Consider the following 27,590-nt stretch of genomic DNA (forward strand, 5'->3'; position numbering starts at 1 on the left):
TAATTCTTTGCACTTCATGTGCATTCCTATGCTCAATTACACGTGCTTTGCTTCCAGTGAACTTTTACATGTGGGTTAAAAGGTTTTCACTCTTGATTACTGTGGCTGTTTAGTTCCAGAAGCATTTCCTGAGCTTTTAGTTGCATCTCCCCTCTCTGGCTACTTCAGGGTAATAGAGCATCACTTCTTGGACTCTGTGAACCACTTCCTGCATTCACCCAAGATTTAGGAGAAGTGCCACAGTCTCCCTCTTCCATACAGAGTGGGTTTTAAACACAGACTTAAAGGGGTCAACAAGCAAAGTGCTCTACTGAAAGTGCAACATGAAAAAGATAACAAAGGCTGTCTGGACTGCAGGCAGGAGAGATTCTTTGAAGCCAGGATACTCCAGCCAAGATTTAATAAAACAACAAAAGGAAAGAGAAAAACTAACCGAACCAAGAATAAAGGGCAGCATCACAGACCGACTGCTCTGACCTGCCAGAAGCACTGAAGAACAAAGAAAATGAAAATATAAGACTGCTCAAAACAAACAGGAGTGAAGTGCAATACAAAGCTATACACAAAGTGCAAGGCACATTAGGGCCAATCCCAAAAGTGTGAGCAAGTACAGCCTGTGTTTATCACAGTATCTCCTGTGTGCATTTTTGTCCTTTTCCCATCTTTTGGTGCATGTGGGGCAGTGCAGAGTGGGTGAGGCTGACATTTCCCTTCCTGAGCTAACAAGGAGCCTCCTGCAGGGCATGGAAAGGGCTGGCAGCCCTGCCTGCTCCTGGGGACTGAGCTCAGGCTGCAGGGAGCACAGAGATGGAGTGTCACACCAGCCCTGCACTCAGTGACAGCTCAGATGCCAAGCTCATCCGTGCTGTGGTGTCTCCAAGTGCTAACACCAACCCCACTGCATACAGCTGCCCAGAACCTCAGCAGGGAAGGTCTTTGCACCAGGCTGGCCATTCACCTCCTTTTCCAGTCTGCCACAGTGTATAAGTTTGCACAGCCAGGCTCAGGGAGGAAAAACAAGCTTGAAGCATTGGAAACTCTTTGCGGCTGGTTCCCACTGTGGACTGCCTGGCTGTTTCCTTATCAGCTTTGAGTCCTGGTTTCATGGACACCCTGGCCAAACCCCAGAGTCCTCCAGCCTGGTAAACAGCACTGTGGCAGGTAATGTTCCTCATGCTGAGGCTGAAGTAATTAATTCCTATGAACACCTCAGACTAAAAAGCAGGGTGTCATCTTCTGCTGTGATGAGTGTGTTAGGTCTAACATGACTGGATAAAAAAACATTAGGGCATAAGGGGAAGAAATAATAACTTCATTGAACAGCAGGTGCCCCAGAGCCTCCATGTAGCAGGGGAGAAGAGAGGGGAGTCAAAATTATCAAACTGGGGATGTTTGCCAACCTCCTTGTTGCTCTCAGGAGAGCAAGCAGATGTCTAAAGGATCATGAGAGCTGGATCAAATACAAGAGAAAGGGCAGATTTATGGCTGGATCTGATGGCGGAAGAATAAATGGGTCTAATTCACATACACCCTTGCTGAGATCCCTTTGCAACATGAATTTTGAGTATTTTCTGTGGGATTTCAGCTGCCAGAGAATCTGTCCCAGCTGTGATATGCCAGGTAAAGTTGTCAGCAGTGACAGGTAAAAGAAAACTCATCTTTTAGTGCCTGAACTTGAGCCAGTTCAATCACAAAGTACTTGAGGGTAAGTAAATACAGGACAGCATTACAGTATTTTCACAACTTCTTTTCTGACTGTAATTTCACTATTAGGAAGTTTGTTGGCACCTATTGGAGGAATAAGTGCGTAGGGAGGCATATCTCCTTTCTCCTCTTCTGCTGTGTTGAGAAGTGGAATTAAATTATTCTCTGCACAGACAGATTGTTCCAGTAAAATAGAATCTGAAGCCACCAGGGATCCACTGAGAAGGGAAGCTTTTACACTTATATGAAAAGGCAAGAGACAAAACCCTTGCCAAAGCTCCTTCACTCTTTATTAGCGACAGCTGCAACGCTGGATGCGTCCGGATGCCTTTGGGGTGCCAAGGGGAGTGACGAAGGTGGGATGGCATGTGAGCAGATGAAATACATGGCAGCTTCTCCCCCCACGGCAAGTTTAATTATTTGCAGTCTTGTATACACAAGAAAAAAATTACACAGATATTGGGAAATCATTCACTGTGATTCCTGTGTCGGGTGGATTATGAAAAACGCTCGCTCTTGCTGGTCCATGGCAGAACAAGGTCTTAAAATATTCAGAACCTGCTTATGCCTTTGTCACAGATGGGAGGAAAAACAAGGTAGAATATATTTCAAAGACAGAGAACATGAATATATCAAGAGAGCAAAACCAGAGGCACTTTGCTGTATGAACTGAAGTATCCAACAGAAGTGAACCAAAACAAACTTTAGGGCAAAGAAACACCTTTTCCTGTGTAGTTTCATTCCAGAGAACTTTCTAACATATCCCTTCTTGTCCTCTCTGCATTTTAAGATTACTGGAACAGATTTTTTTTGTCTGTTCAGTAGTCAACCAACAAACAGCTGCACTTCATTAGTATCAGTTTCCCTAAATCCCTCTGCTCCAGGATCCAGAAGCTTATGGGAGATTTCTGAGAGACCGTGAAGATGTGAAATGCTTTAACTCACTAGGCATGGTTCAAAGCCATACATCAGAAATAAATCTTATCAGTGATTCTACAACCTGTAAAGCTACAGAGTAAGAAGATGCATACAGCTTCTTTCTGAAGCTGCACTTTAAGGGTTAAATACAGCTGACTCAGAAATGACAAGCATGAGCAAGATTGTCTGGCAAGCCTTGATGTAATTGCTTAAGCTCATGTCTTGTGACTGTCAATAGCTCTTCTGCTTGAATATGAACCTGGCTCCATTCTGGATGAACTTCTCTCTGCTGCTGCTAACTTCAGCACTCCTGTGAACAAGCCCTGCATGAGGACTGCTAGGTTTGAAGTAGTAGCACGAAGAGCTGCCAGCCCAAACCCCAGCTGTGCTAGAGAAAACATGTACTGCCTTTTCTGAATGGCTCAGGGGCAGTCCTGAAGCCTATTCTGTCTTGGATGTTGCAAACATAACGCTTTTTCATGCAGCAAGATTCTTCCTCTCTGTGTTTATGTAATGTTGGCTGCCCTACTCTTACAGCATACACACCTAATTATGAAGATTTTAATACATCATGTGATGCAATGAGGACAGGGTATGATAGGTTTTTCAAAGCACATTTTGTGGCATTCAAGCAGATAACCATATCTTTCCCCTGCACAGTAGGCATAAATAAGTATATTTGATAGAAAATAAAATCAGAGATAGTGGTTGCCTTGCTACTGAACTAGTACCTATATTTGAAAACCTGAGTCAAACACCAAAAAAAAGCTCTGTAAACTGCACAAGAAAAGAAAACATTATGACTTGCCTCACAGGGGGAGTTCCTCAAAGGAGCTGGAAATGCTGTGCTGGTCATGACAGTCTTTGGCACTGCTGGTGCCTCGCTGGTGTTAAGGAGGAGTGCACAACCTGGATGAAAGAGAAGGAAGAAGGTCAAACTGCAGCACTCACTTTGGGTTTCAGGATTTGTGAAACCTGCCCCAAACCTATGTTAGCTGGCTCCTACCACTGTGGAATTCCAGGGAGCAGAAGGCTTTTTCCATTTCTTAGGGATGCAGCTTCACCTACCTAACAAACATACTCAGTAACCCCATGAGCCTGTCCACCTCCCCCACTGCTCCATGACTTCAAATCCATCCTCCTTCCAAGGCAAATAATAAAGTGTATCTTTTATGAACAAAAAGTAACTCGGAATAAAAGAATTTATCTTGACCAAAACCAAATAAAAATACAACTATAGCTCCTTGCTACTTGAATAATTTCTGTAAACAAGAGGAACAAGGGCAGTATTGGGTTTTCTCTCAGCAGCTTAAGCCTTCAGTTATTTGTATGAGAAGGATTAGAAACTGGCATTTAGGTAGGAGAACCAAGTACATAGTAATAGTTCATAAAAGTGCAACTCAAGGGATCATGAAGCAAAGACAAGAAAAAATAGGATGTGAGCAGGAGAAAAAACTAGTAGTACAGAAAAATAGAGAAAATAAATAGGAAAATCAGAAAAAAAAAAGCCAGATCAGTATGGTAGGGGGTCAGGCAGATGAACATTTGGTGTGAAGTTTTTTAGAAGGGGTCAAGATCTGTATCTAGTGTCAGGGGTGGAGGCTGAGGTACCACTTTGTACCCTCAAGACAAAAAGGGAGCAGGATAGTATTTTGCTCAAAGTGGAAAGAGTGGCATTTGAGAGTAGAAAGCTGAGAACTGTTTCACTGGAGGCTGGATATGTGAGTACACAGGAAAACTTGCCTCGTGTTTCATTCCCCTTCCTCACCATGTGTGTATCATTTCTGCTCTCTGCTGTTTGTGCTCTACACTTACTGTTTCCTCTCACCCACCTTCTATGGAAGGGAAACGCTTCTGCTCCGAGCTTCCGATCCGCCATGGAGAAGGATGGGACGCAGGGGAGCCCGGTGTCCAGCCACAATCCCCATCTTCAAATGAGCAGTAAAAGCCAGAGGGAAGCTTTCCTGCAGGAGAGAAAGGCACACAGACAGAAGCAGCCAGTGAGCTGAGGAGGAAGCTCCAGGGCTCACACAGGAGCTGCAGTGACTGTTCCAACCCGCTCTGCCCAGGGCACTCCCGGCTCCTCAGTCCTTTAGCGTGGAATCGCGCACCTGCCTGACCATGGGGAGGGAGGAGCAGAGAGCAACAGCCCCCAGAGTGGGGCTAAGTGACTCCCCACACACCTTGACACACCCCAGTGACACATCCTATTGACACATCTCAATACACACCATGGGGTCTCCTGGGCTCTCAACTCCGAGCTATCAGCTGGCTCAAGGTCACATCTCGGAGATGACTTTCCTAAGCACCGCTTCTGCAACTCCACAGGGGGAAATCTTGGAGAGGGATAAATTACCTACAAGATTCCCTCCCTTATGGTTCAGGTTTCTACTCAGCCCAGCTCAGCAACATGATCTCTTCTCTCTGTGAGCATTGATGTGGCCCCAGGTAAAGCACTGAATCCTTTTGTGCCTCACTCTTTTCACCTGTGAATCTCTTCCATGAGATGAAAGAGGATAGTTTATTTTAATCCATACTTCCAGGCTTTGAAGCCCGCTCATTCTGCCACTAGCTTAGGATTTCAGTTTCCAGCTCCAAACAATAGAGCTCCATTAGCTTTTTGCCTTAAAATTTGCCAGTTTTAAAGCAATAATGGTCCCATTCAAAGCAGAAGGTAAATCTCATGCCTTCCTTTTACTTCTCTACCTACAACTGCAAGTTCTGCTTACAGGGGGTAAAAAGTATTGTTCCTTTTGCTCCAAGAAAGGAGAATGATACATGAAATTTGTTAAAAATTGAAAGATATAAATGAAATTTCTTGTACAAACACATATCCAGTATTTTTTTTTTTTTTTTTTTTTACTTTTAGCTGCTTGATAAAATCAGAATAAAAATTTCTTCACTCGCAAGCATTAGGATAGACCAAAAACTTCTAAAGCAAGAGAATCCTCTGGTCAAGTGATACCAGTAATTTCATCAGCTCCTCTATGAGAAGAAGAGGCTCTTGGACATACAATTTGTTGTGATTATTAATTTTTTTCCTCCCTGAAATGATATATCTATAGAGAGGCTGTCAGACAATGAAGCACCAGTATTCAAGCTCCAGATTATTCCAAATGTTTAAGTACCAGCAGATTCCCCTGGCAGAGATTTCAGATCAATAAAATACCTGCTCATAGGGCCCCAGCTTTGACTGCTCACACACCTCAAAAGGCAATTGACTGTCATTGGCACATGCAGGTGTTCCTTGGTGCACCCAGAGAAAACAATGTGGAACATCACAACTGCAGCATCTAGACCACAAACATTTGATTTTCTGGGACCCTGAATCACAACTCACTTGTCAGAGGAAAGTGAAACAAATCCTCTATCTGTAGTTTTTTAGTATGGCTAGTTTTGGACCTGGAACCTGACATTGAGGCAAGAACCACATTTTGGTGGTATTTTGGGTAAGCATCTAAACCTGTTATGAAAAAAATCAAAACCTGTACTGAAGTTAGGGCTTTTTCAAGTTTTTCCTTTTAAAAATCTCTAAATTCATTCAGCCTAGTCTTTAAATGTGAAGCTGTTAAGCAGAGAGTTACTTCCCTGTGCTTCACCCTTCTGCAGAACTTGATTATATTTCATTGTTCAGCCTGAGGCTGGGATACAAAGAAAATGACAAATTATAATGTGCCCTGAATTCCCACAGAAACAGCTTGTTTTGGTGTCCAGCTGAATTCATGTCATGGCCATTTGCTATCTAGGATGATGTAAACAAGTCAGAGCAGCAGGAGGAGTCATCTAAGCAGCAATCCCTGCCTGAAGGCCAGGGAAAACTCACTGTCGATGAACAAGTAAGGGCATAAATAAAAAGCTGTTACTTTCACAGAATATTTCATTCCCTTTTCCCAAATTAATCTTTTATGAGTTTTCAGATGTCTCATGCCCCTGGATGCATTTTCTTTGCTGCTCTTTCTTACCTTGAATATGTACAGCGCCTGTGATTCCATGGGTTGGTATTCCACAGGGATGTCTTTGGGTACCACTTCTCTCCAACCTGTACTTCTCTATTTCATGGGTTTGAAACTGAAACCCACATTAGCCCAGACACTGCACTGATGAGGGGAAGCTGTTCTGACTTTATTGGAAAATCATGGAAATTAGGGGGCAGGGATTACTTCTACTGAAACCTGCCATTTTGGATATTGATACCAGACAGAGACCCCAGGAGATTTAGGCCTTGTTAAGATTAAGATACACCTTGTGGGTATGAGATGGAGAACAGAGTAGTCCAGTGAAACTGAAGCACTCTGAGAATGCAAGAGTCTCTCCTTTTATGTGGGTGGGCAAGCAGGGAAAAGCTGTTGGATGCTGAATTTGTTTTTAACCAAATATTTTCAAGCCTTCAGAATTAAATACCTTCCAAGAAAAATCTAAGGTCTTTTTCTTTAACCAGATTTTTTGTCCATTAATAGCTAGAGAATTAGTAACTGATACAATTTATGAAGGGGATGGAGTCATCTCTTGCTTCAAAACTAGGTGGAAATCAACCAGATATTACAGTTTAGGCTTCTGGGTGAAATTCCAAACTGGTATTATAAAGAACAAAAGCACTAAAAACTACTCTGTACGTATGGACCTTTACCAAGTTTAGGAGGAAATCTCAGAAGACAAACAGATCAGCTACTCAATTTAAAGAATCACATGAATCTTAAAGATGAGTTTGTTTCAATGATTCTTCTATGCTAGCAGAGTTGGCCAGCCAAATTCTACCAGAAATGAAGCATAAAAAGAGAAAATACTTTTCAACAGTCACCAGAGTTATCCTTCAATGGCAGATGGCTTTGCTGAGCTCAAAACTACCAGAGGTTAGAATTCGTTTCTATAAGTACAGCTTTGATAAAGAAAGAAGCAGAAGGATTAGTGAATGCCAGACAGGAGCCTTAAGAGCCTAGCATGGCCTGCCAACAGGTTGCTACTTCATCATTTTGCTTGCAGGAAGACTCTGCTGGGCTGTATCTGGATGAAAATGAACCCCATTATTTCTTCACACATTTTTGCCTGGAAAGAAAACTGGCCACTTTAAAATTGATTATCAATGCTTTTTTTTTGGCCACTCATCCACATGATCAGAAAATCAAACTTCAAAGGTTCCTGTTCTAGCTGCCACCTGGCCTTTTGACTGATGTGTGCATGCAGTCCTCCCACCACAGGCTGAGTCCCTCCTTTCAGGAACCAGACACTTGTCTTCCTTATCTCACCTGCTAAGGTGTTTCACATCCTTAAATATTCAATGAAGCAGAGTGAAAATTACCCTATAACTGAATGATTATGAGATTTATTTGAAAGATAAAGAGGACATTACTTCCTGTTCCAGCTAAAATTCATAAAATATGGAAGTGCAACCTCAGGAGAGACTTGGGTAATCATTTTCTTCTGAACTAGACCAGAATTCCAGACCACAAGCTTGGAAGCTCTTTATGGAAATAGAAAATATGGGTTCAAATTCACAGAAGAACCAGTCCTGGGTTAATTGCATCTTGAAGTTCTGGATCTCTAGATAATAAATATATTACTGGGACATCCATTATTTAAAATGTTACCTTTTTAAAATATATCTATTACATGCCTAACATGCTTGGACTGATTAGCCAATATTTTCCAAGGATGAGGTTTTTTTTCTGAATTTGTCAGAGAAAGTAAAATAGTTTTGGACTAGCCAGAATTACATGCATCCCTTTTCAGTAAAGTTTTAACTTTTGACTTGCTGCCCTTCAGTGAAAGATTATTTATCCAAAATCCCAGATACTGTTAATTAAAAAGAGAAGTACAAAACTGCTAAAACAAATTCACCCTATCTGTAAAACAGAGCCCTGCCCATCTATGTTAGCAAATAATTTGAGGTTTTGTGTCTGTCTTGTACCACACAAAGCATATTACATGTGATTACTGCAATAAGAGAAAATTTGCTGGTGTTTTCTGCAGTAAGTTCTACCCATATGTTGAATGATTTGCTAAACTACTTATGTAGAATTTGTTGCTTAGCATTAATAGATTAATTTGCTGAAGCTTAAGGTACAAGCTGTGAACTCTCACCAGATATGCCGAACTTTCCACTCAGTCAAATATGAGAAAACCCTAGAGCTGGTTCAAGACAGAAGATAAGACTTCATAAGCTGCAACCTTGGAAATAAGAAACATCCTACCAAGAGGCAAACAAGAGACACAGTGATGAATGGGAAGAGCTCCCAGAGCCTCATCTGGGGGATAACTGGTCCAATCAGTCACATGAATGCTGGGGAATTCAGATTGTTTGAGTATAATCAACCAGGGACTTGTTCAAGGTTGCTCTTCAGAGGAACCCAGCTCCAGCTATTACACCATTAAAAAAAGTACTTTTATAGAGGAATATATCTTTCAATTTATGAATTCAGCAGAAACCTTGAGCCAAAGCCTGCCATGGTGGCTGCCACGTGGAGTTTCTGTATCTGGAAAGGCAGGAATTTACCAGCAGAGACACACCACCAGTTCTATCTGAAGTACTAATGTGAGTCTGCAGTGTATGCTCTGCAAAGTAACTTCTAGCATGGCACTTCCATCAGGCTGGTGAAGCTGTGTGTCTGATCCTGAGTCAACAAACACGTGCAGCTCAGCCTCTCATCCCTCATCTGCCCCTTTGAAGCTGTCTTTTACTTCTGCAAGGATATCTGATTATGACTCAAACACTCTTTTCTCTAGGGGTCGTCCCTCTCTGCTTTTACAATTTCTACACAGACTAATTAGTTGCAAAGCAGAACAAGCACCATGACGTTTCACTGGACATTAATAAGTAAAGAGATGTTAGCAAATAGCAGGCTGGAGAGAGATCATTTTCAGCTAAGACAGCAACAAAATTAAAATTATTAGGAAAAAAATTAAAATCATAATAAAACTAATCAGTTTTATTGTAAAACCTGTAAAGCTGAAAGACTGTGAAAGGCAAAGAAACCCCAACACCTCCTTGAAGCTCAAAGATAGAAGCCTTTGCTAATGGCATTTTTAAAACATCTCGCCTCAGTTTTGAGCATAGCTCATCTTTTTCTGACAGCTCTTTTGTCTAAGCAGAACCATTTGGGAAACCCTTTTCTCTGCTTGATAAATCTGAATCGCTTTTTACCACACTTGCAAAAAGCTGATGAAAATATTCGTGTTGCTCAGGACTAAAATGACAACTAAAATGCTGAAGGATGACATATGTTTTGTGTTAGGCTGCCACTCAGATATATCTGACGCCTCAAACATTAGATCACTTCTCTGTTTTGTGTATAAACCTTATGCCAACAATATTCAGCACTGTAAAGAAGCAAAAGCAGAAGGATCAGCCATAGAACTGAGCAGGCTTGTAGGTGGATAAGCAGGAATATCCACAGCCTGGGCTCCTGCTCAGGCAAGATGTGCTTTGTTGTTCCTTGAGTGGAAGACAGTGCTTTTTGGACCTTTTGGCTGGAAGTAAGAACTCTCATTTCCAGTACCTATGGATGAATGCAAGCCATGTGGTCTCCTCAAGCTGGGAGTGATGAACATCTGGTTAAATATTTTCTGCTTTTTACATTTTCTCACTGACATTCTCAGTACATTCCTTTGCCAATACAGCTGCAAGTGCCCTGTTGCCTTGTGGAAACAGCTACAGATGAATGGAGGGAGAAAAGACAACCAAACCAAGACCTGTGAGCAACATACACCAGAGAGGCATTGGCTGCTTTTCCACTGGGCTCACCATGGGTACAGGGTGGCAGCAAGGGGCAAAAGCAGAGCCACCCTCCAGATATGTGAATACGAACAACAGACCCACCACAAGTACACCCAGGGTGTGAAAATGCCAGGCAAGCATGCTCCTCCAGGCCTGCCCCATCCCTGGGGGTATTTAGTTTACATCCCTGATCAGTACAACTCCCCCTTGTGACCTCTGCTCTTCCCCCTGGGATTACTTCTACAAGGCAGAGCCATTTATGGCACACGGGCACCAAAGTGTGTCTGAGCATACAGCTGAGGGTGAGTAATGCTTCTCTCCTTCCAATGAAATGAAAATGCATTCGACCTTTTCTAAATTATAGGGTAGAACACAACAGAAATGCCATTATGGGGTTTTAGAGTTCTATTTGAAATGTCTTAGATGGAAATAAGGTTTCAATATTGCTAATATGAAGCATTATTGGTTCTAAGAAGCTTCAAGTCCACAGTGCTGACACTGTTCCTGTGAATTTAATGTCCACTCAGTGGGTCATTAAAGAATATAATTTCAAATTGTAACAGTATCTAAAATGATGGAGAAGCTTGTAATTTCAAGCTTTTAACTAGTTTCCTAGATGATCCCAGGTCAAACCAATGTTCTTCACACCAATAAAGTTGTGACTTTATTTCTTTATTAGCAGAAGTGGAATCTGCTAGAAGTTGTATATCACTCATATTAAGTTCTTGCTAGAAACAGCAAACATGTTTTTACATACCAAATCAACACAATTCTATAGTAACAGCCCACAGGCTAGATCAGCTGTGGCACATACACTTTGAATAATAAACTCTCAATATTTATTTTTCTTGATATATTTGCCCTGTAGACAACCACACAGCTGACAACCCACCACTCCTAACTATTTGCAGGCTGGCAGATGGAAGGATGCTGGAGGTAGCATGTACAGAGGTATAAAAAAAGTGATAAGGCACCTTCAAGATGGTCAAAGAAAGGTCTTGAAGTATCTCACAGCACATTTTTGAAAGTACTCAGACACAGCAAGTTCTTAGAAAACTGCTATCTATCTTCTGCTGTATGTTATTGGACTATTGACTCCTGAAGAGAGGGTAGAAAACCAGAGGAATTACAAACTCATAGGAGCTGAGGAGCTGGTCAAAGACAAGCTACTGGCTCTACTCATTTTTCATCTTAGAAGTTTTCTCCTTCCTCTCCCCCTCTGCCACATGCTGCACTACATTTTGATTAAAGGCTCTAACCAACTACACATTTCGTAATTCTGCAAGGCATCTAGCTGTTCAGGCTATACTTCCTTCGCATTTTTGATCAGGACACTGGGAGGCATGAAGCACCAGGAGCATGTTAAGAAGCTACTGCAGAACAGATGTAGGTGAGCCCAGAAATATCAAATGGTGCACTCCAGGCAGACATCCAGGAAATGGCATCTGCTGTGGGGGATACAGGTCTTTTGATGGCACCAAACGAGTCTGTTGGTGCTGAAGTCTCAGACATTAAAGTTCAAACCAATCTACGCTTCTGGAAAAGGATGGTACAACCTGGGGGTTAGGATTTACTCACTGCACATATCTCCCTCATCTTCTCCCTCAGCACAGTCCTGGATGAAGTCACATGCCTGCCCCAGCCTGATCACTGTTCCATTCCAGCAGCTGAAGGAACCCTCCAGAGCCATTTTTGAGAGAGAGGCAGATCCTAGAGAAAAAGAAAAAAAAAAACCAACAAAAACACTTCAGATAACCGGATTGCCTTCCTTTTAACCAATAGATCATAACATCCTGCATAACACTGAAGGGATAAACACCTTGTGAAATCTTCTCAATTCAATACTTGATATGCTTTTTACCTATTTAATCTTGTCAAATGTCTAATAGTCTACCTAATAGAGAATTTCAGTTCCCCAGGCCTTTCTGGTGCTATAATATGGAAGGCAGCTTTGACCCCTGGAGGGCTTAAATCCTGCATCCTGCTCTGGTACTTCTCAAGAACAACACAATGCACATGACGGGTTTTTAACTGTGTGTGAATTTACTGCTGCACTGACAGTCTTGAAAGCTGATATTCTCTCTGCCTAGCTCAGGAGTAAACATGGTTACAGGATTTAGAAAGAGCACAAGCTTTCATCATGCTCTTTTGGCAACATGCATTACCTTTGCTTTGGGTGTATTGTGTTGTCATATTCTCTGCAGGAGAGAAAACAGTTCAATCTCTACTTGTAATTTTCTTTCTCTTCTATGCCTACTCCTGCATCTCTTTGAGTCAGGGAGCCCCCAGCAGCCTACATCCACCCAGAGACAGAAGGCACCAGTTCATTTTACCTGTGCTAAGCAGCAAAAGACATCCAGCAATGTGCAAAGGAGACATCTCTTATGAAATGAGGTCATCAAACATTACAATTAGAGGTCTATATCATCCACTCAGAAATGATCCTGAGCAATTTTCTCTAAGAACCATCCTTTTCTGGAGGCACTTGATTCTCTTGACAGCTGAGAAGTCAGATATCAAGTAGCCTGACAGGTATAATTTTCCTTACTGTAGGAACTCTCTCATCCCAAGTCCTTTGAGATGATACTTAGGACAAGGCCTTTTTTTTTAGTTTCTTTTTTTTTCTTTTTTAAAGAGGTCCATGCTCTAGATCAGACACAGGAAGGAGGCAGGAATTAATTCAGTAACATCCTGGAGTCAATGTGTATGGAGGGGTCTAAGCTTGAGAAATGCCAGAGCTCCTTCCACAAAAATCTGGAAGGATTTGAGTGAGGGTGCAGTTCACTGACACCTTCCTGAATGTGCCAAGACATGCTTCCAGTCACTGCTGGAAGACAAGCCTGGAAGAACAAAGAGATCTGTGCTGTGAATTCCCCACTGCAGCAATAACTGCCCTGTCTCATATTAAATGGATAAATGCTCCAGATTAAACCAAAGCCTCTGGGCAGAGTGAGCCATTGTTTGCCTAACTCATCCATGCTCACTAAACAGTGCAGCTACATCATGTTCTCTGGTACTACAGGGAGCTGGAAATCGCTGGCGATTCAATTAGATATGCACTTGGTATTTTTATTTATATTGCCTGCCAAAACTAAAAATTAATGAAGCATGTAGGAAAACAACCACTATTTCTCTTCCAGCTTATTTTATGGTGCAAATCACTCAGGAGTGGGGGGAATACATGCCAAACTTTAATAATAAAGGACGATAGATCCTCAGAAGGGTGCTCTGTGTTATTGTCAGGTTGATTTTTTCCCCTTCCTTAGAGCAATTCTGGCTTGCCACATACAGGCTGCACAATGCCCTTGTATTCCAGTCTGGGTCAAGGCATGACTACAGAGAAGCTTTGCAGGAAAAATAGCCCAAGTAACTTGGAGATGGCTGCTGACAATTTCTGTGGGCTCCTTGGTGAGGGTTTAAGGCAGTGAGATGGCATCTTCCTTGGCTTTGCTGAACTTCCTACAAAAAATGCACCCTCAGAGACATGGCTGAGAGCCTTCCCTATGTGAGTGCAAAGCTCTTCACGTGCCACAAGCCAGACACTTGGGGCTCAGGTCATTTGCAAATGGGCATGAAAAGGCTGTGAGAAGGGACTCTGGTAACTCAGTAGGTGATCCTTTCTCTTAGGGGCGTGCAGTGAGCCTGAATAGCACCTCGTTGCTGGAAGTACCACCCAAAGAAAAGTTAGGAGACATGCCCCAGAGCACTTCCATGAGTCAGCAATATCATGGCACTCTTCAAAGATACTTAAGTTCTGCTGAAAGTCAGAAGTACTCTTGTGTCTCTGAATTACCCCACAGATGGTTTTGAAGCCCATCTTTAGCACCAGCTCTCATGTCCCACTCAGTTTATCTGCAATCTTTTCAGCAATGTCCGTGTTTTACTTCAGCAGCTGCAGAGATACACAGACATTCAGAGGAGTGGTAATTGTAGGCAATGGGGTTGTTCTGTTTACTCAATTAATTATAACTTTTTAAAGGCACTCACTTTTCCAAGCACATAACTGCATTAGCACTAATTATAATGGAACCAAGGCATTCAAGAGAACCTACTTGTCTTCCCAGGTGTTTTTTGTTGCAGCCTGGGGGCACAAATTTCCCGAAGCCAACTGACTGTAGTGTTTGAAATATGTCAGATGCAATTGGGAATCAGGCAATTCCAGGAGCTATTCCTCCAAAACAAAGCAGCAGATTTACATGCTCATTCATCTCTTTGGAGACAGGGCTTGAATTAGCTCAGATTTGCATTAGACCAATATATACGTGCTCCTTGTATAGGTTAGAGAACACAAATAGCAAAGCTGCAGCCCGGGGAATGGCTGGGCTCTGTTACAGTGCATGATTTATTCCCATCCTGTTTGCTTGCTTACTGTGAGCACAAAGGCAAAATGAATTGGAGAAAGGAGATGATTAACTAGTAAAACAAATAGATAACCAAAAAAAGCCCAAATACAAATAATCCTTTTAATGGGCCACTTAATGCAGATGTTTGCATCCAAGCTCAAGGAAACTCAAATATTAATTAAAATACTTTGCAAGAAAAACAGACGTTTGATCTTTTCAGTTCCCAGACCCAATTACTCCTGGCAAAGTGAACCAGAATGACCTGGATTGTTGAAGCGGCCTCAACTCACACACAGAAGACGTGTTAGGAAAGGAAAATGAATGGTATCAAATAAGTATCAGAGTAAAATTTGTGGGAGACATCCTTTATATTTACAGCAATGTTTATATAGCCAGTGGCATCCATAAATTACAGCAGTAATTAAGCTGTACCACGGCTGGCTTGGAGGCTTATAAATCATTATTTAAACAGCAGCATTAAATAAATGGCATTTCAGGCTCTAAATTGAAAGTAGAAAAGTAGAAACAACTCCTTGGGGAACAAGAGCTGACTTTGTACCTCACAGGTCCTGCTTCTCAACACAGTCCAGCCCTGGCAGTGTTCAAATCCAGTACCAGATCCTGAACACAAATGACAGCCTGGGATCTTTACTACCCGTGCTTTTGGACTTGCTTTCCATTTCCTCTATCAGGATGGAAAGAGGAAAATCATGTGGCTTTGCTTGTGCAGGATCAGCAACTTTCTGCTCATACTGTGGGACCCAGGGGGACGTATTTCAATTCTCAACAGATTTTCTCTGACTTGGATTTGCTCTTCTCTCCTCCCCTGTCCCTTGACCAGCAGAGAAATCACAGTGTGCTGGCAAGCTCTGGTGAGTCTGTCTCTGAGGAACATGGCCAGAAAGATTGTGGTGTTTGATCACAGCAAAAGGGGAAACTTTGCCTTCCTGCCACCACACCTGGCCAGGTGGGATGGAGAAGAAATGCTTGCAGGCATCCACAAAAATATCTCTTATCTGACAAACTGGCTATGGAACTAATTATCACACAGGGTTTAATGAAGCTGAACATAATGATACCTTCACATGCTATATTCAACTTCTTAGACCATAATTTTTAATTCTACCAAAAGCTTTTGGGACAAACACAGTCAGGTGAAGCACTCCTGCTGAGAACACATTAAAACAGAAGAGCTTAATAGGACAATACTTGGCTGCTGTTTAAAAATTGCCTCATCTGTACTCTGCAAAAATTCCAAAGACCTGGGATAAATGTACAGCCTTGTCACTTTTTACCAGCAAGCAGCTTCTCTCTGGGCTAGCCTTGAGGAGCCCTATTGTCTGGAGTTGAGTTTATTTCAGTGGTTCTCAAGGCAAGACCTTATATGCCTACAATGTGAAAAATTTCCATTTTGAATTGCATATATGTAGCAAAAATACCTACCCATGGAAGTCCACTGTGTTTATCTAACCCCATGTGTTCACCTCTCAAAACAGAAAGCTTCCTACTATTTGATTACATCTCTTAAACGTTTTCCAATGTGCTAATGTTGCAGCTTAGTGCCTCCACTAAATGTCACTAAAAATCTGGGATTGTACAACCTTGTTGATGATGTGTGTCTGCCACAAGTATTTGTCATTAACTTCTCAATTTCTCCTGTCCCTCCTTTGGCTTGAGTTCAAAGCTTTCACTCAGATATTTACAAAAACATTACTTGGGGGATTGAAAGGTTGTGTGAAAACAGAAGAGCTGCTGTCTAGCTATAAAAGGATAGTGAGAATTTGGGGGAGTTTCTGATTATTGATTTTTCTACGACTTGCCATTTCTGATGGCTACATATTTCCTCACTCTTTATCTCCAGTCCTCCAGCAGCACAGACATCCAAAGACTGCTGACTCACTTTGTGCTGAGGATAGCCATATTCCAGGTCAAAGTAAATCTGCTATTGATACAAGTCACTGATGCCCATGATTTCATCATTAGAGAAGTTGGAAACGATGAAATAAAGGATGAAAGAAAGAGAGAGAAGTGAAAGGTAAGTTCATGTTTGAGGGGAGCAAAGCCATCCTTGGCAAATGGACACTGAACTCCACATGATACAGGGCAGATCACATAAATCACCACTTTCACAGCAAGCTACACTGCTCTCATTTTCCAGCCACCCACCCCAGGACACTTGTATCCAGGTCAGCAAGGAATCTGAGTAGTTGCAGCTGCAAATGAGACCAGTGAAAGAAATACTTGGAAAACATATTGTCCTCAAAAATGCTTTGAAAAAAAGACTGGATTCCATGTTTCTTACACCAGGCAATCAAAGTTGGTCAACACTTCATAATTCCTGTCTTTAATACTTGTAACAGCATTGTTACTGTCAATGTCATTGCCTAAGGATGCATTTGTAGGAGGAAATGCTCTCTTTTTTATTAGACTGCCTGCTACAGGCAGAAAAAACAGCCTGTGTTTGTAAATGCCTGAAAGCTCTCCCATTTTTCCAGTTCCATAAACTGCCTTTAATCTTTTCACTTCACTTCCTAAACATAAATGGGAATAAACTCATCACAAGAGCTCTGTGATGTTCATTTCATTAACGTTTGTAAAGAACTGAGATGCTATGATAACAGGCATAAAAAAACCTGTAAGGAAATTATTTACTCTGTCTTCACAGTGCAGCTTGAATAATTTACAGTATAAAATGAACACACCTTTGATGAAGGCAGGACAGAGGGCAGCAAATAACTTCCCTTTGAGAGAGCACCCCTGGCCCTGCAGACTAAGGGGGCAGCATTCCCACAGTGAGCTACTACAAGAAGAGAAAACTTGCTCATTAGAGCCACGTAGAGACAGAATTTTCATCTCAAAGACAATGTCAACATTTCAAAATGTATCTAACCAGAAAATAAAAAAACCCACAGTTTTCATAGAACAAAAAATTCAAATCAATTCTAGGCTAGAAAGCTGACTTTAGGGGTTTCAACTCATGAGCAATGCTGTCATAAACCCCAGAAATTCGAAAACACTTGAATTAAGAAAAAAATAAAATGTTGGGCAGGAAACTCAAGAGGAAACTTACTGGCTTGGAACACGCTCATGCCAATAATTCAGCCAGCTCAGTTCTAATGTGCTTTCCCTCCCTGCTGCCTCAAAGTAGGGATGCTGTGTTTAGTACACAAATTTTAAACATCTGCTCCTTCAGCATTGCCTAATGCCAGCCGGATTGCTTACACAGAAGAGAGCTCTCAGCACACCTGAGGAGCTGGCACTTGCTCACTGACACATTTTCAGTAGCAAGAACTCTCTCCAGAGTTGTGCAGCATTCAGACTATCCAGGCCTTCTGTGTTCTCTCAGAAATGTTTTCGACCAGGTCTAGTTGCTTCTCCTACCTTTTGACTGAATGACTTTCCAACAATAGCATTGGTGTGATGTATATTCCCTGAATTTACAGAGAAAAACAACTTTCTTAAAAAACTATAATGAAATAAGAATGTGGAAGGACAAAGTTAGATGGATTTCACACTTTCCCAGTTTTCAATTAGGAAAGTTGGCTGAGGGTCTTCATAGTTCGTGAGACAACAAAAAATTGTTGAGTGCAGTAAATGACATGATAATGCTTTCCCCTAGAACTTAATCCTGCACAAAATATAGCTGCTTCTTTTGGCTTTTTTTGCTAGAGCTCATGGTAACATACAAATTTTTCTGGTGATTTGTTACCAGTCAATAAGCAGCTCCAGCTGCACATCCAAAAATTAACAGTAAACAAGCAAACAGCAGCAGTGAACTTTATAATGAAAGTGTGATTTCCATCCTACAGTGATACCTACATATTCTGTGGCATCTACTGAATTAAAAAGGGCCAAAAGAGGTGGAGAATACTTATTGTATGAAATACTGTGCATACATAGTCATTGGACCTTTTTAAAATTTCATCTAACACAGTAGATCTTTAAGGCTTTCATCCATAAGTATGAACATTCTGACTTAGAATAATCCAGTGGGATAGAGTAATTTTAATAAAATCCCAAATCTTGTTTCTTTGGGTTGCTTTTCCTTTCCCCTGTTTCAATATCAGGCTGCATTTGCTGTTTGTTTCTCTTTATCTCAGATACAATTGCATCTTTCTAGGTACTGCTGCATTTTTGTGAGATTAAAAAAACACCAACAAAAAACCCTCTCCCCTAGGTTTCATTTTTCTCCTAAAACAAGTGAATACTATTTATTTGTAACAGTAAGCAGCTGGTTAAAAGGAAAAAAAAACAAAAAATCCCCACAAAAAACCCAAAAACCATTTTCTGTGACCTCCTGTGAATTTTTCAAAATTCATACCTTGTAGAGGGAAAACAAAAAGGTCCAACTTCTATTATTAGCCTCTGCTATTCTCATCAGACTTTTCTGGGTCTAAATAGGCTTAGAGAACAGCTCTTACCAGGGAACAATCTTTTCCATTGGAAACACCAGCAGACTGATTGCAGGCTCTCTGGAAGATGAATGCTGACAAAACCATGAGGTGGTTAAGGACTCTAAGCTTATTTACAGACAACAGGAGCAGATTTAGCACAGGTCCTACCTCAGCATCAAACATGGAACTGAAAGTGAAATAAAACAAGGCTGCTGGAGAAAAGACATGAAAATTGTGCTTCCAAACCTCATGTGTGCCTCTTGGGGAAACTGTAAGAGCTGATTAGATAGGAAATATATGTCATTTTCCACCTTTTGCTGCTTAGGAGGCTTAGTTCAAATCCATTTTCAATTATTAAAAGTAAGTGTTATCTTTGCCTCTTCCAGTTCTGCAGTTCCAAGCACAACCAACACTGACACTATACACAGCAGATTTTTTTCAATTCTTGGTTCTTAAAAACAGCCCAGCAAGAAGACCTCGAACATCAATGCCACTTTAAAGATGAGCAAACTGAGGTACTTGTCAACCAATTTCAATCACCTAAATGAGCCTGTAAATTGCCCAAACCAGACAGTCTCTCTGACCCCTGCTGCTTCCTGTACCAGTTGGACTGAAGATGCCCAGATTCAAGGAAAAAGAAGAGACTGGAGAATATTTTCATAGCTCATCAAGAGCTGATTCCACACAGGTAAGATACAACCTCTTCCTTAACCCTGCAATTGCAGATTCTCAGCAAGCTCTCCTTTAGCATTGCCAATCCAGTTAACAAGAGAGGTATCTTCACATGCCTGGTCATGAAAAGCACAAATAAAGGTACGAGACTTATCTGCATTCAAACAGCATTTTAGATAGGAAAGAGATTTTTCATTCCTAAAATGCAGTTCTCTTTCTCTAAGTGTTTTAAGTAGTCTCTCTGCTTTAGCTGTCAGCACTATAAAGGTTTTTGGCCTTACTACAGATGGGTTGCTGGGGGTGGTGGGTGGAATATCACAAATCAGCACAGCCCTGAGCATGCACATGTGGTCCCTTCCAGCAGAGTGCAGGGACTCATCCCCACACCACAGCCAATCCCTTACTGTGCAAAGCAGTGGCCCCACAGTGGAAGAGCAATTGTTGCTCCAGGTAGAAGCAAATTTCCTGTTGTGCCCCTTTCCACTGTGCCAACTTCTGCAGTTGTGGGAAGGCAACAAGTTGTCATCAAGCAGCTGATTTCCACTTTGTTTGAAAAGTGAGCAATGATGCCTCAAACCCACAAAGAATGGGCAAAATGAAAGTGCACCTGAACTCTTGCTGTGAGGGAGAGAGAGCAGTGGCTGCACACAACAGGTTCACCAACAGGGAGGGACTCCATGTGCATGGATGCTTCCAGCTTTTAGTTCTGGGGAAGGAGAAGGAAACTCTTGGCGTCCCCCCATCTCCACACATCGCTGGACACCAGGAAGCCGTGGGTGCCGTGAGTCAGGGGTGACTCTTCCAGCTGGATGCACCAACGACTGCCAACATCTCAGTGCTCTGAAGCCAGTCCAGAGGGACACAGGGCCAGCACAGCCCCGTGTGCTTGTGTCCCAGGCTGTGCTCCAAGGCCTTGCTACGCTTCAATGACATTATCCCAGGAGCAAAGCTGCTGAAGGTCAGTGCCCCACAACATCCAAAAGAGCCTGGAGAAGACTCCTGCCTGGAATCCACATCTCTGCCTGAGGACCTCTATTAATGTTTGAACGTGCACAAAACTTATAAAAATTGGGAGTACTTACTGAAAAAAAAAGAGACGTCAGTGAATAATGAAGTGATTAGCTTTGTGTAAGCCAAGGTACATACTGAAGATATCAGGGAAAAATAGAAAAAGTGGCAACACTACAATTCCAGCATTACCACCCTGGTTTCAGGCAGACTCTCTATTCTCTTGTGGCACGCTGACAGACTCTTTGATTAATGCTTTCCACATGAGATCACTTTCCAAAAGTATAAGGAGATGCAGAGAGAATTGCAAGAGTTGATCAGTGTCAGTACAGAGAATAACCATGCTCCGAGGCTGAGGTGCCTGTGGGCTGCCAGCAGCAGCAGAGCAGTTAGACTAAGAATAGAGGAGTTACATAATATTAAAATGGCTCTTGAACCTATTTTAAATGCAGTGATGGGAATTTTAACAAACTGCTGCTATGAGTAAAGACAGATCAAGGAGACAGACCATGACTTCTCCCTCTCTCTCTGACTCTAGGTTTTCTCTAAGACCTTTACCCTTCAATGAATAAATTGTGCAATCAAATCTCAGATTTCATACAATTACTTTGAGCAGTCATTTTCTTAGCAGTTCTCATCTTTAAATTTGCTACCATAAAGGGTATGCCTACCCAAAATATCCCTTTGTATCCTCTTTGTCAATAAGTTTTCTGTTTAGTGCAAGCTCCCCTTCAAGATTTTTCCAACTCGTTTTCCCTCCATTTTGCTCACCTATTCACTTGGCCATTAATTAATCCCTTAATTACTGTCAGCAGTAGTATGAAATTCTCACAAACTTTCTACTGCTGTTATTATGTAAAATGCTCCTCCCAGCTGGGTAGGTTTCAGCAAAGCATAACACCTTGTTGACTTCAGATAAATCTATTTATAAAATGCAAATGTATCTCTTCCTGGCAGGCAAATCCTTTACAACTGCTCAACAATTCATTATACAAAATAAAGAATTAGGAAGAAACACAGCTCTTCATCAAGTCCTAGCAAACAAACATTCTGGTAAAAAAACAAATGATAAAAAGAGAATATGAAATAGTAGCCCCACAGCAAAGTAAATGGGGTTAGTCTGGTCTTGTGGCAGGCAGGGGTAGTAGAGAATCCTCAAATAACCAGCCATACATGCACAGTATTCCAAATGACTGGCAATCAAAAAATAATTAGGTGTACCAGGAATTAAGAGAAATATAAACCAATTTACCAGCTACAAGAAGCAATGAAATTACGTGTACACTCCACCAAACATCCAGTGGATCATGGTTCTGTTTCAAAAAAGGCTTTGGCAAAAAACACCACCAGCTTAGGACAGGGTTACAGTAAACAAGCTGTATTGGAAAGGACTCACTTGAGAGTGCAAAGTGCACAAACGCACTGAATAATCAAAAAAGAGCCACCAAACTCTCTTTTGGCCATAAAACAGACTGGGAGAGACCTCAAAGCTACTCTGCATGTGTCTGCATTTGATCTTGCAGTGGCAATTTAAAAGCGCAAGTAATCATTGCTATGAATTTTTTTACACATTTCATTAGGAATTCTCTCTGGCAGGGGCTGTCTGGACAAGGACAACCATCTTAGGGGGCAGACACTCCTCCTGTTTGCTACTCTGCCCCACTGGTCACTGTATTTGCACTTCCTTTCACCTTAAGCTGCCCATGGTGCTACAGTAAAGTTATACTGGGTGCAGAGGTTTTATATGTCCACTATATATTTTTTACAAAGAGAATAGTTAAAATACCTGACTTCCAGCTCTCCCAGGGCTTTAACTTAATGGGATGTGGATGCAGTTCACCACCATAAAGAATGTCACTGGCTTACAGCACTGCAGTATCTCAAAGCCAGGAAGGCAGCTCATAGGACACAAGGAATCTTCACACAGAAAGTTTACTGAAATGCCATCAACAAAATCGACTGCCCTACTCCTTCCCCCAGGAAAAATGCCTTGCCCTCCTTTCCCAGGATCTCCTGAGAGACAGCAGCAGGACTCCTATGCAGCTGCACTTACAGCAAAGGCTCTCAACTCCATTTTGGACCATGCCCTTCCTCCCCATCCCACAGGTCATTAATGCTGCTTTTTGGTGAGCAATATAATTTTAAACAGTCTGTCAATGAGGTATCACAAAGATGATAAAAGTGCCTTGCCCTAGCATCTAATGTGGATAAAGTCAATGATCCAAGGTCCCATGGGTGGTGGCAGGGTCAGAAAGCTCAGAGGCCTCTGGGCTCACAGCAGCAGCTGCATTCTCTGTTCAGCACAGCAGTAAGGCAGCTCAGGGAACTGAGACCTGGCAAAGACAGGGTGCCAAATCCAAGTTGTCAGTCATTCAGGGTATTCCTGGAAATAAAAAGCCTGGTATCCTTTCCCCAGTACTCAGTGAAATGAAGAAAGAATTAAATAATCAAGAACTGAGCACGAAACAGCTCAAACTCAGCAGTCCAGCATCTTTTCTTGGGGTCCTTCAAGCCAGACTCCATCTGTGTGTGCAGGGGCCTTGCACTGCTAGCAAAGGACCTCCAGAAATGCTGCCTAACAAGTCAGGAATCTGATGGTCAGAATTTCCAAAATGGTCCTTCTGTTGTGACCTTGGATGAGCCTCTTTGCTTGACAAAGACCTTGGATAAGTCTCTTTATGCTGTGACAGAAAAAAAAAACCAAGAAACCATTTTGTGGGGAATATATGGCCTTATTACTTTTTAGAATAGCATAATTTTTTTCACAGGAAAAAAGAAAAATCTCATTTTTAAGAGCTATCTAAAATGAAAATGTCTCCTGTAGAGGAAAATGTTTGCTCAGCAGTACTTCAAAAGATTATATTTGACCTGAAATAAAACATTGGTTAGCTTCAGGAAACTTGCTATTGTTCAAAATTTTTTTCAGTTCATATATTTCATGCTTTCTTTATGCCTTTTAACATATTTTCCAATAAAAAAAAAAAAACTCCTAGAGTCCAGGGAGAAGGTGTGAAAACTCATTTTCTTCCATTAATTTCTTTTGTTTTGCTTTGCCAAAACACATATTAAGTTTGCACTTTGAATAGCTTTGTTCCACCAGGTTGCTTTTTTAACAAGCGAGAATAGATATATATAATGAAAATAACAGAATATATATATTAGAAAATTGTAATATATATGTATTAGAAAATTATATATATCTATTATAGAATATATGTATTATAAAAATAATATATATATATATAAATAAACATGCTGCTCACCCCAAGTAACACCATGGAGGCTCTCAAGTGGAAGGCGACGCCAAGTGTGTCACCAAATGCTGATGACAAGCACAGGGTGACAGAATCACTGGAGCCACTGCCACATGCTAGTGCAGCATGTCTGAGAGAGCTCTGGGACATTTCAGCTCAGTCTTGTCCCCTGGAATCTCCTCACTCAGAGCACCACAGACACAACTATTTACCATATTAGCACTGACAGGGCTGACAGCGCTCTCTCCATTTGGCACACATCAAGCCATGGAAATGTCAAAACTCAGCTCTGGCCGAGGGAACCTCAGATGTGGAAAGCAGCACAAAAGCAGCCATGAGCCCTGCACAGTCCCACGTGGGCACTGTAGAGTTTTTATACTGCTATTTCCATCTCAGTGAGGAGCAGCATGGAAAACAGTTAAAGTAAACTCAGCATTAAAAAATTCACTGACAATTAAGATGACAGATTAAACTGATCTACATGCAATCTGCAAACTGATCTGGCATTCACTGATTAATGCAGTAAATTAAATACTAACATCTCTCATGCAATGTTATAAATCACTACTTTCACTCAGCAATGCATATTTGGTGTCAAACAATTTTTGATGCTGGCTAAGTTATTAAATTTTCTGTAGATGAAGCACTGAATATCTGTTACAGTTTTAGGATGAGATGATGAAAAGACACTTCAAATTTCTGATCAACGTTACCTGATACTGCTCAGATTTCCAAAATCCAAGTGGAAATTGCTTTTCATTGTAGTGGAAAACAGCAAAAGAAACCTAACAGCACCAAGTCTGGACCCACACATCTTTTAAGTGGACACACACATTTGAAGGTAGAGAGATGCTTTACAAACACAATGTATTTCTCAAAAAAATGGTACTTTCATGAAACACTCATCTCTGAGTCTTACAGACTGATTAAATACAAAGCTCCTTCTTGAAGAAATTGCAGCAAGAACTGCCCCAGAAGGCCCTGAGATCTGATTATTTGGCCCAAATACTGCAAACAAGGCAGAGTCTGCCTCTTGTGCTTTTCTCTGGATGTTGCTCACTGTGAGTCAACAGACCCCCAAGTATTTTCAACTACACTGTCACAAATTCACAAGGTGAAGGTATCCCCCTCCACAAGTTCCTGGCAGTGCAAGGCTCCAGCCTTAGCAACACCACTTCAGCTCACAGCTGTCAGCACTAATGAGTTGAAGCAGACTGTGGTGAGATCCTGGAGTTATTTGTAGCTGTGGAACAGGTGAGTCCCTCAGGTTTGAAGGTAGGCATCCTTCCCCAGCTGCATTGGCAGGAGAGGTTATTGCCTCCATCTGTTCACCACTGCTTTCCCTCCTGATCTGCTGATCAGGCAGCATGTGCAACTACTCCCTAATTTATTTCAGGCAAAGTCAGACAAGTGACACCAGTACAACAATTCTTACCTACTCAAGGATTTTACGTGACCCTCTCTCATTTCCAAGTGACAGCTGCTCTCTGGGCTGCATTGAAGCATCTCCCAGACTCATGTGACCTGCTGAAAGGCTGTTCTCTAGCCCCTTTTAAAAACCATCATTTTAATATGAGAGATCATTCTGATACATGATATTGTTCTTACTAGCCCATGCAAAGCTCTTTGTGCAAGAGGGACTGTTTCCCTTTCCTTTTTTCAAAGAGGGCATACTGTGGAACCTCAGGCTGCTAACTCCCTTTACCATTGCAGCTTAGGGAAAACTCAAACACGGCTTGGTCTTTATCTGAAATATTCAGATCAAGTCTGCTTCTAAACAGAGGGGAATGGGAAAAAAAACCCCTGCAAGCATGGTCAAACTCTGAGGAAATTGCATCTCAATTTAGAACTGCTCAAAAGGGACCTCTCTTTAAATCAAAGAAATAAAAGGATTGGGTTTTGTACAGGAAATGATTAAAGTTTATTTTAATAGTATTTCATATTATTAAAACAGAATGGTCATGTAACAAAAAAAACCCCAAAGAACATCACACCTGATACAATTTTCTCTTCAGTAAAAAACGCTGGTTTAAATTTTTCTGGTAAAGAAGAAACATTGATTACATTAATATAATGGAACAGAAATTCCCTGACATGCATCTTAACAGTGCATCATGCCTAAGAACTCCTGTCAGTTGAAATTTAGTCTAGAACTCAATGATCACCAGGAACTGGATCTGAAATTACTTACTCCTGAATGTAACAAGATAGCCTTTCAGAAGCAGGCTGAATTAAGGTTCAAGACAAATGCTGCATATAATATAGATCTTAACCTCATTTAGAAACAATGTTGTTTAAGGCTGTATTAAAGGATTGAGTTACTGCTTCTGCTTAAACAGAAGTGACAGAGTCATTCACAAGGGTAATAAAAATAAACAAGATAATGCAATAGAAGGAATTGCACCTCCTGGTAAGGAAGTAAGGGAAAAATTAATGTGGATCTTCTATTACCACTCTTTGGGAAGCACCATGGGATCCAATCTCCAATTGCAACTCAATTTAAGTATATTTTTCAAAAAGCCTGATTTGGGGTCTGAAATATGATCAGGACTCCATTAGAAGGCTCTGGGTTGTAGCTCTGCTGCTACCAACACCCACTTCACTCTTCTCAAACCACTTCTGAATCTGAATGTTCCTCCCTGAATGTGAAAGAAGCGTGTTGGTTTTTTTTTTTTTTTAGAAATATGCCTTCTTTTCTAGACCCATTCATAATATAATCTAGAGAGGCTGAAAAACATGGGGCTGATTTCTGGTTTATAATTCACACAGTGCAGAGAAGCTTCTAGGTCTGCCTGGCAGCCCCTTGTAAAAGCTGCACGAATGAAGCCTGTTTTGGTAATGCTGGTTTTGTAAAGTATGCCTGGATAGCAACATTAATCTTGCACTCAGCAGTCATTTAATTTTTTTCAGGTTTATTCTAACAGACTCTGAATAAACTCCTGCAAAATAATTACTCTAAAATGATTGATCTGGCGTGGTAACCAGTGAGTGTTGAGAATGTTCAATAGAGAATCTGTTTGTTAAAGATTCCTTGCCTGACCCTATTCATTCACAAGTGAGAAATTGGTGGGCAGACCTTCTAGATTACAGGTATTAAAGCACCCACTGGCTTTAAAAGGATAGTGCTGTTAGAAATCCCAGACAGCAATTCTTCAACCAAAGCATTGTCCCCTTTCTGACACTCTGATGATGCGATGATGTTAAAGGTGGAATGAATTGCCCTCTGAAGTGCCTCTTTTTCTCTCTGTTGACTACAGAGGGACCCTAGAGACCAGCTTTGACATGATGCCTAACTTTCAGATAGCTGAAGTCACAAAAGATGAATACCATCTTGTCTAACTTCATCCAACAAAGCACCTGAATGTCTGAACTAAATCTTGCCTAGGGAGATTGAATCTTGTGATATTGTGAATTAGATGACTGGTTTATTATACAGATTTTATTCCCTGACAGTTCAGTTGAGGTCTAGACTGAGAACTGCAAACTGAATTAGCTTTGCAAGTTGAGTTTAGGAGAAAAACATTTTTTTTCTTCTATCCACTGAAAATATTTTCTGACCTTTGTTCAAACACTGAAAAAAGTAAGC

At 41.4% G+C, this 27,590-nt stretch overlaps 2 protein-coding genes across 3 annotated transcripts in view; both read right to left on the minus strand.

The window, feature by feature from the left end:
* The window catches only part of LOC103821325 (serine/arginine-rich splicing factor 7), a 1,055,603-nt gene that overhangs the window by 75,001 nt on the left and 953,012 nt on the right, over nt 1-27,590 (minus strand). The gene's annotated exons all lie outside the window — the stretch shown is intronic.
* The window catches only part of ALK (ALK receptor tyrosine kinase), a 306,382-nt gene that overhangs the window by 66,225 nt on the left and 212,567 nt on the right, over nt 1-27,590 (minus strand). The window contains exons 6-8 of the mRNA XM_050973237.1: nt 11,912-12,043; nt 4,455-4,586; nt 3,431-3,531 (exon numbers count right to left, since the gene is read on the minus strand). Coding sequence (XP_050829194.1) covers nt 3,431-3,531; nt 4,455-4,586; nt 11,912-12,043 — 365 coding nt within the window. The remainder of the gene's footprint in view (nt 1-3,430; nt 3,532-4,454; nt 4,587-11,911; nt 12,044-27,590) is intronic.

The sequence above is a fragment of the Serinus canaria genome, chromosome 3 (genome assembly GCF_022539315.1).
Source record: "Serinus canaria isolate serCan28SL12 chromosome 3, serCan2020, whole genome shotgun sequence".
NCBI lineage: Eukaryota > Metazoa > Chordata > Aves > Passeriformes > Fringillidae > Serinus > Serinus canaria.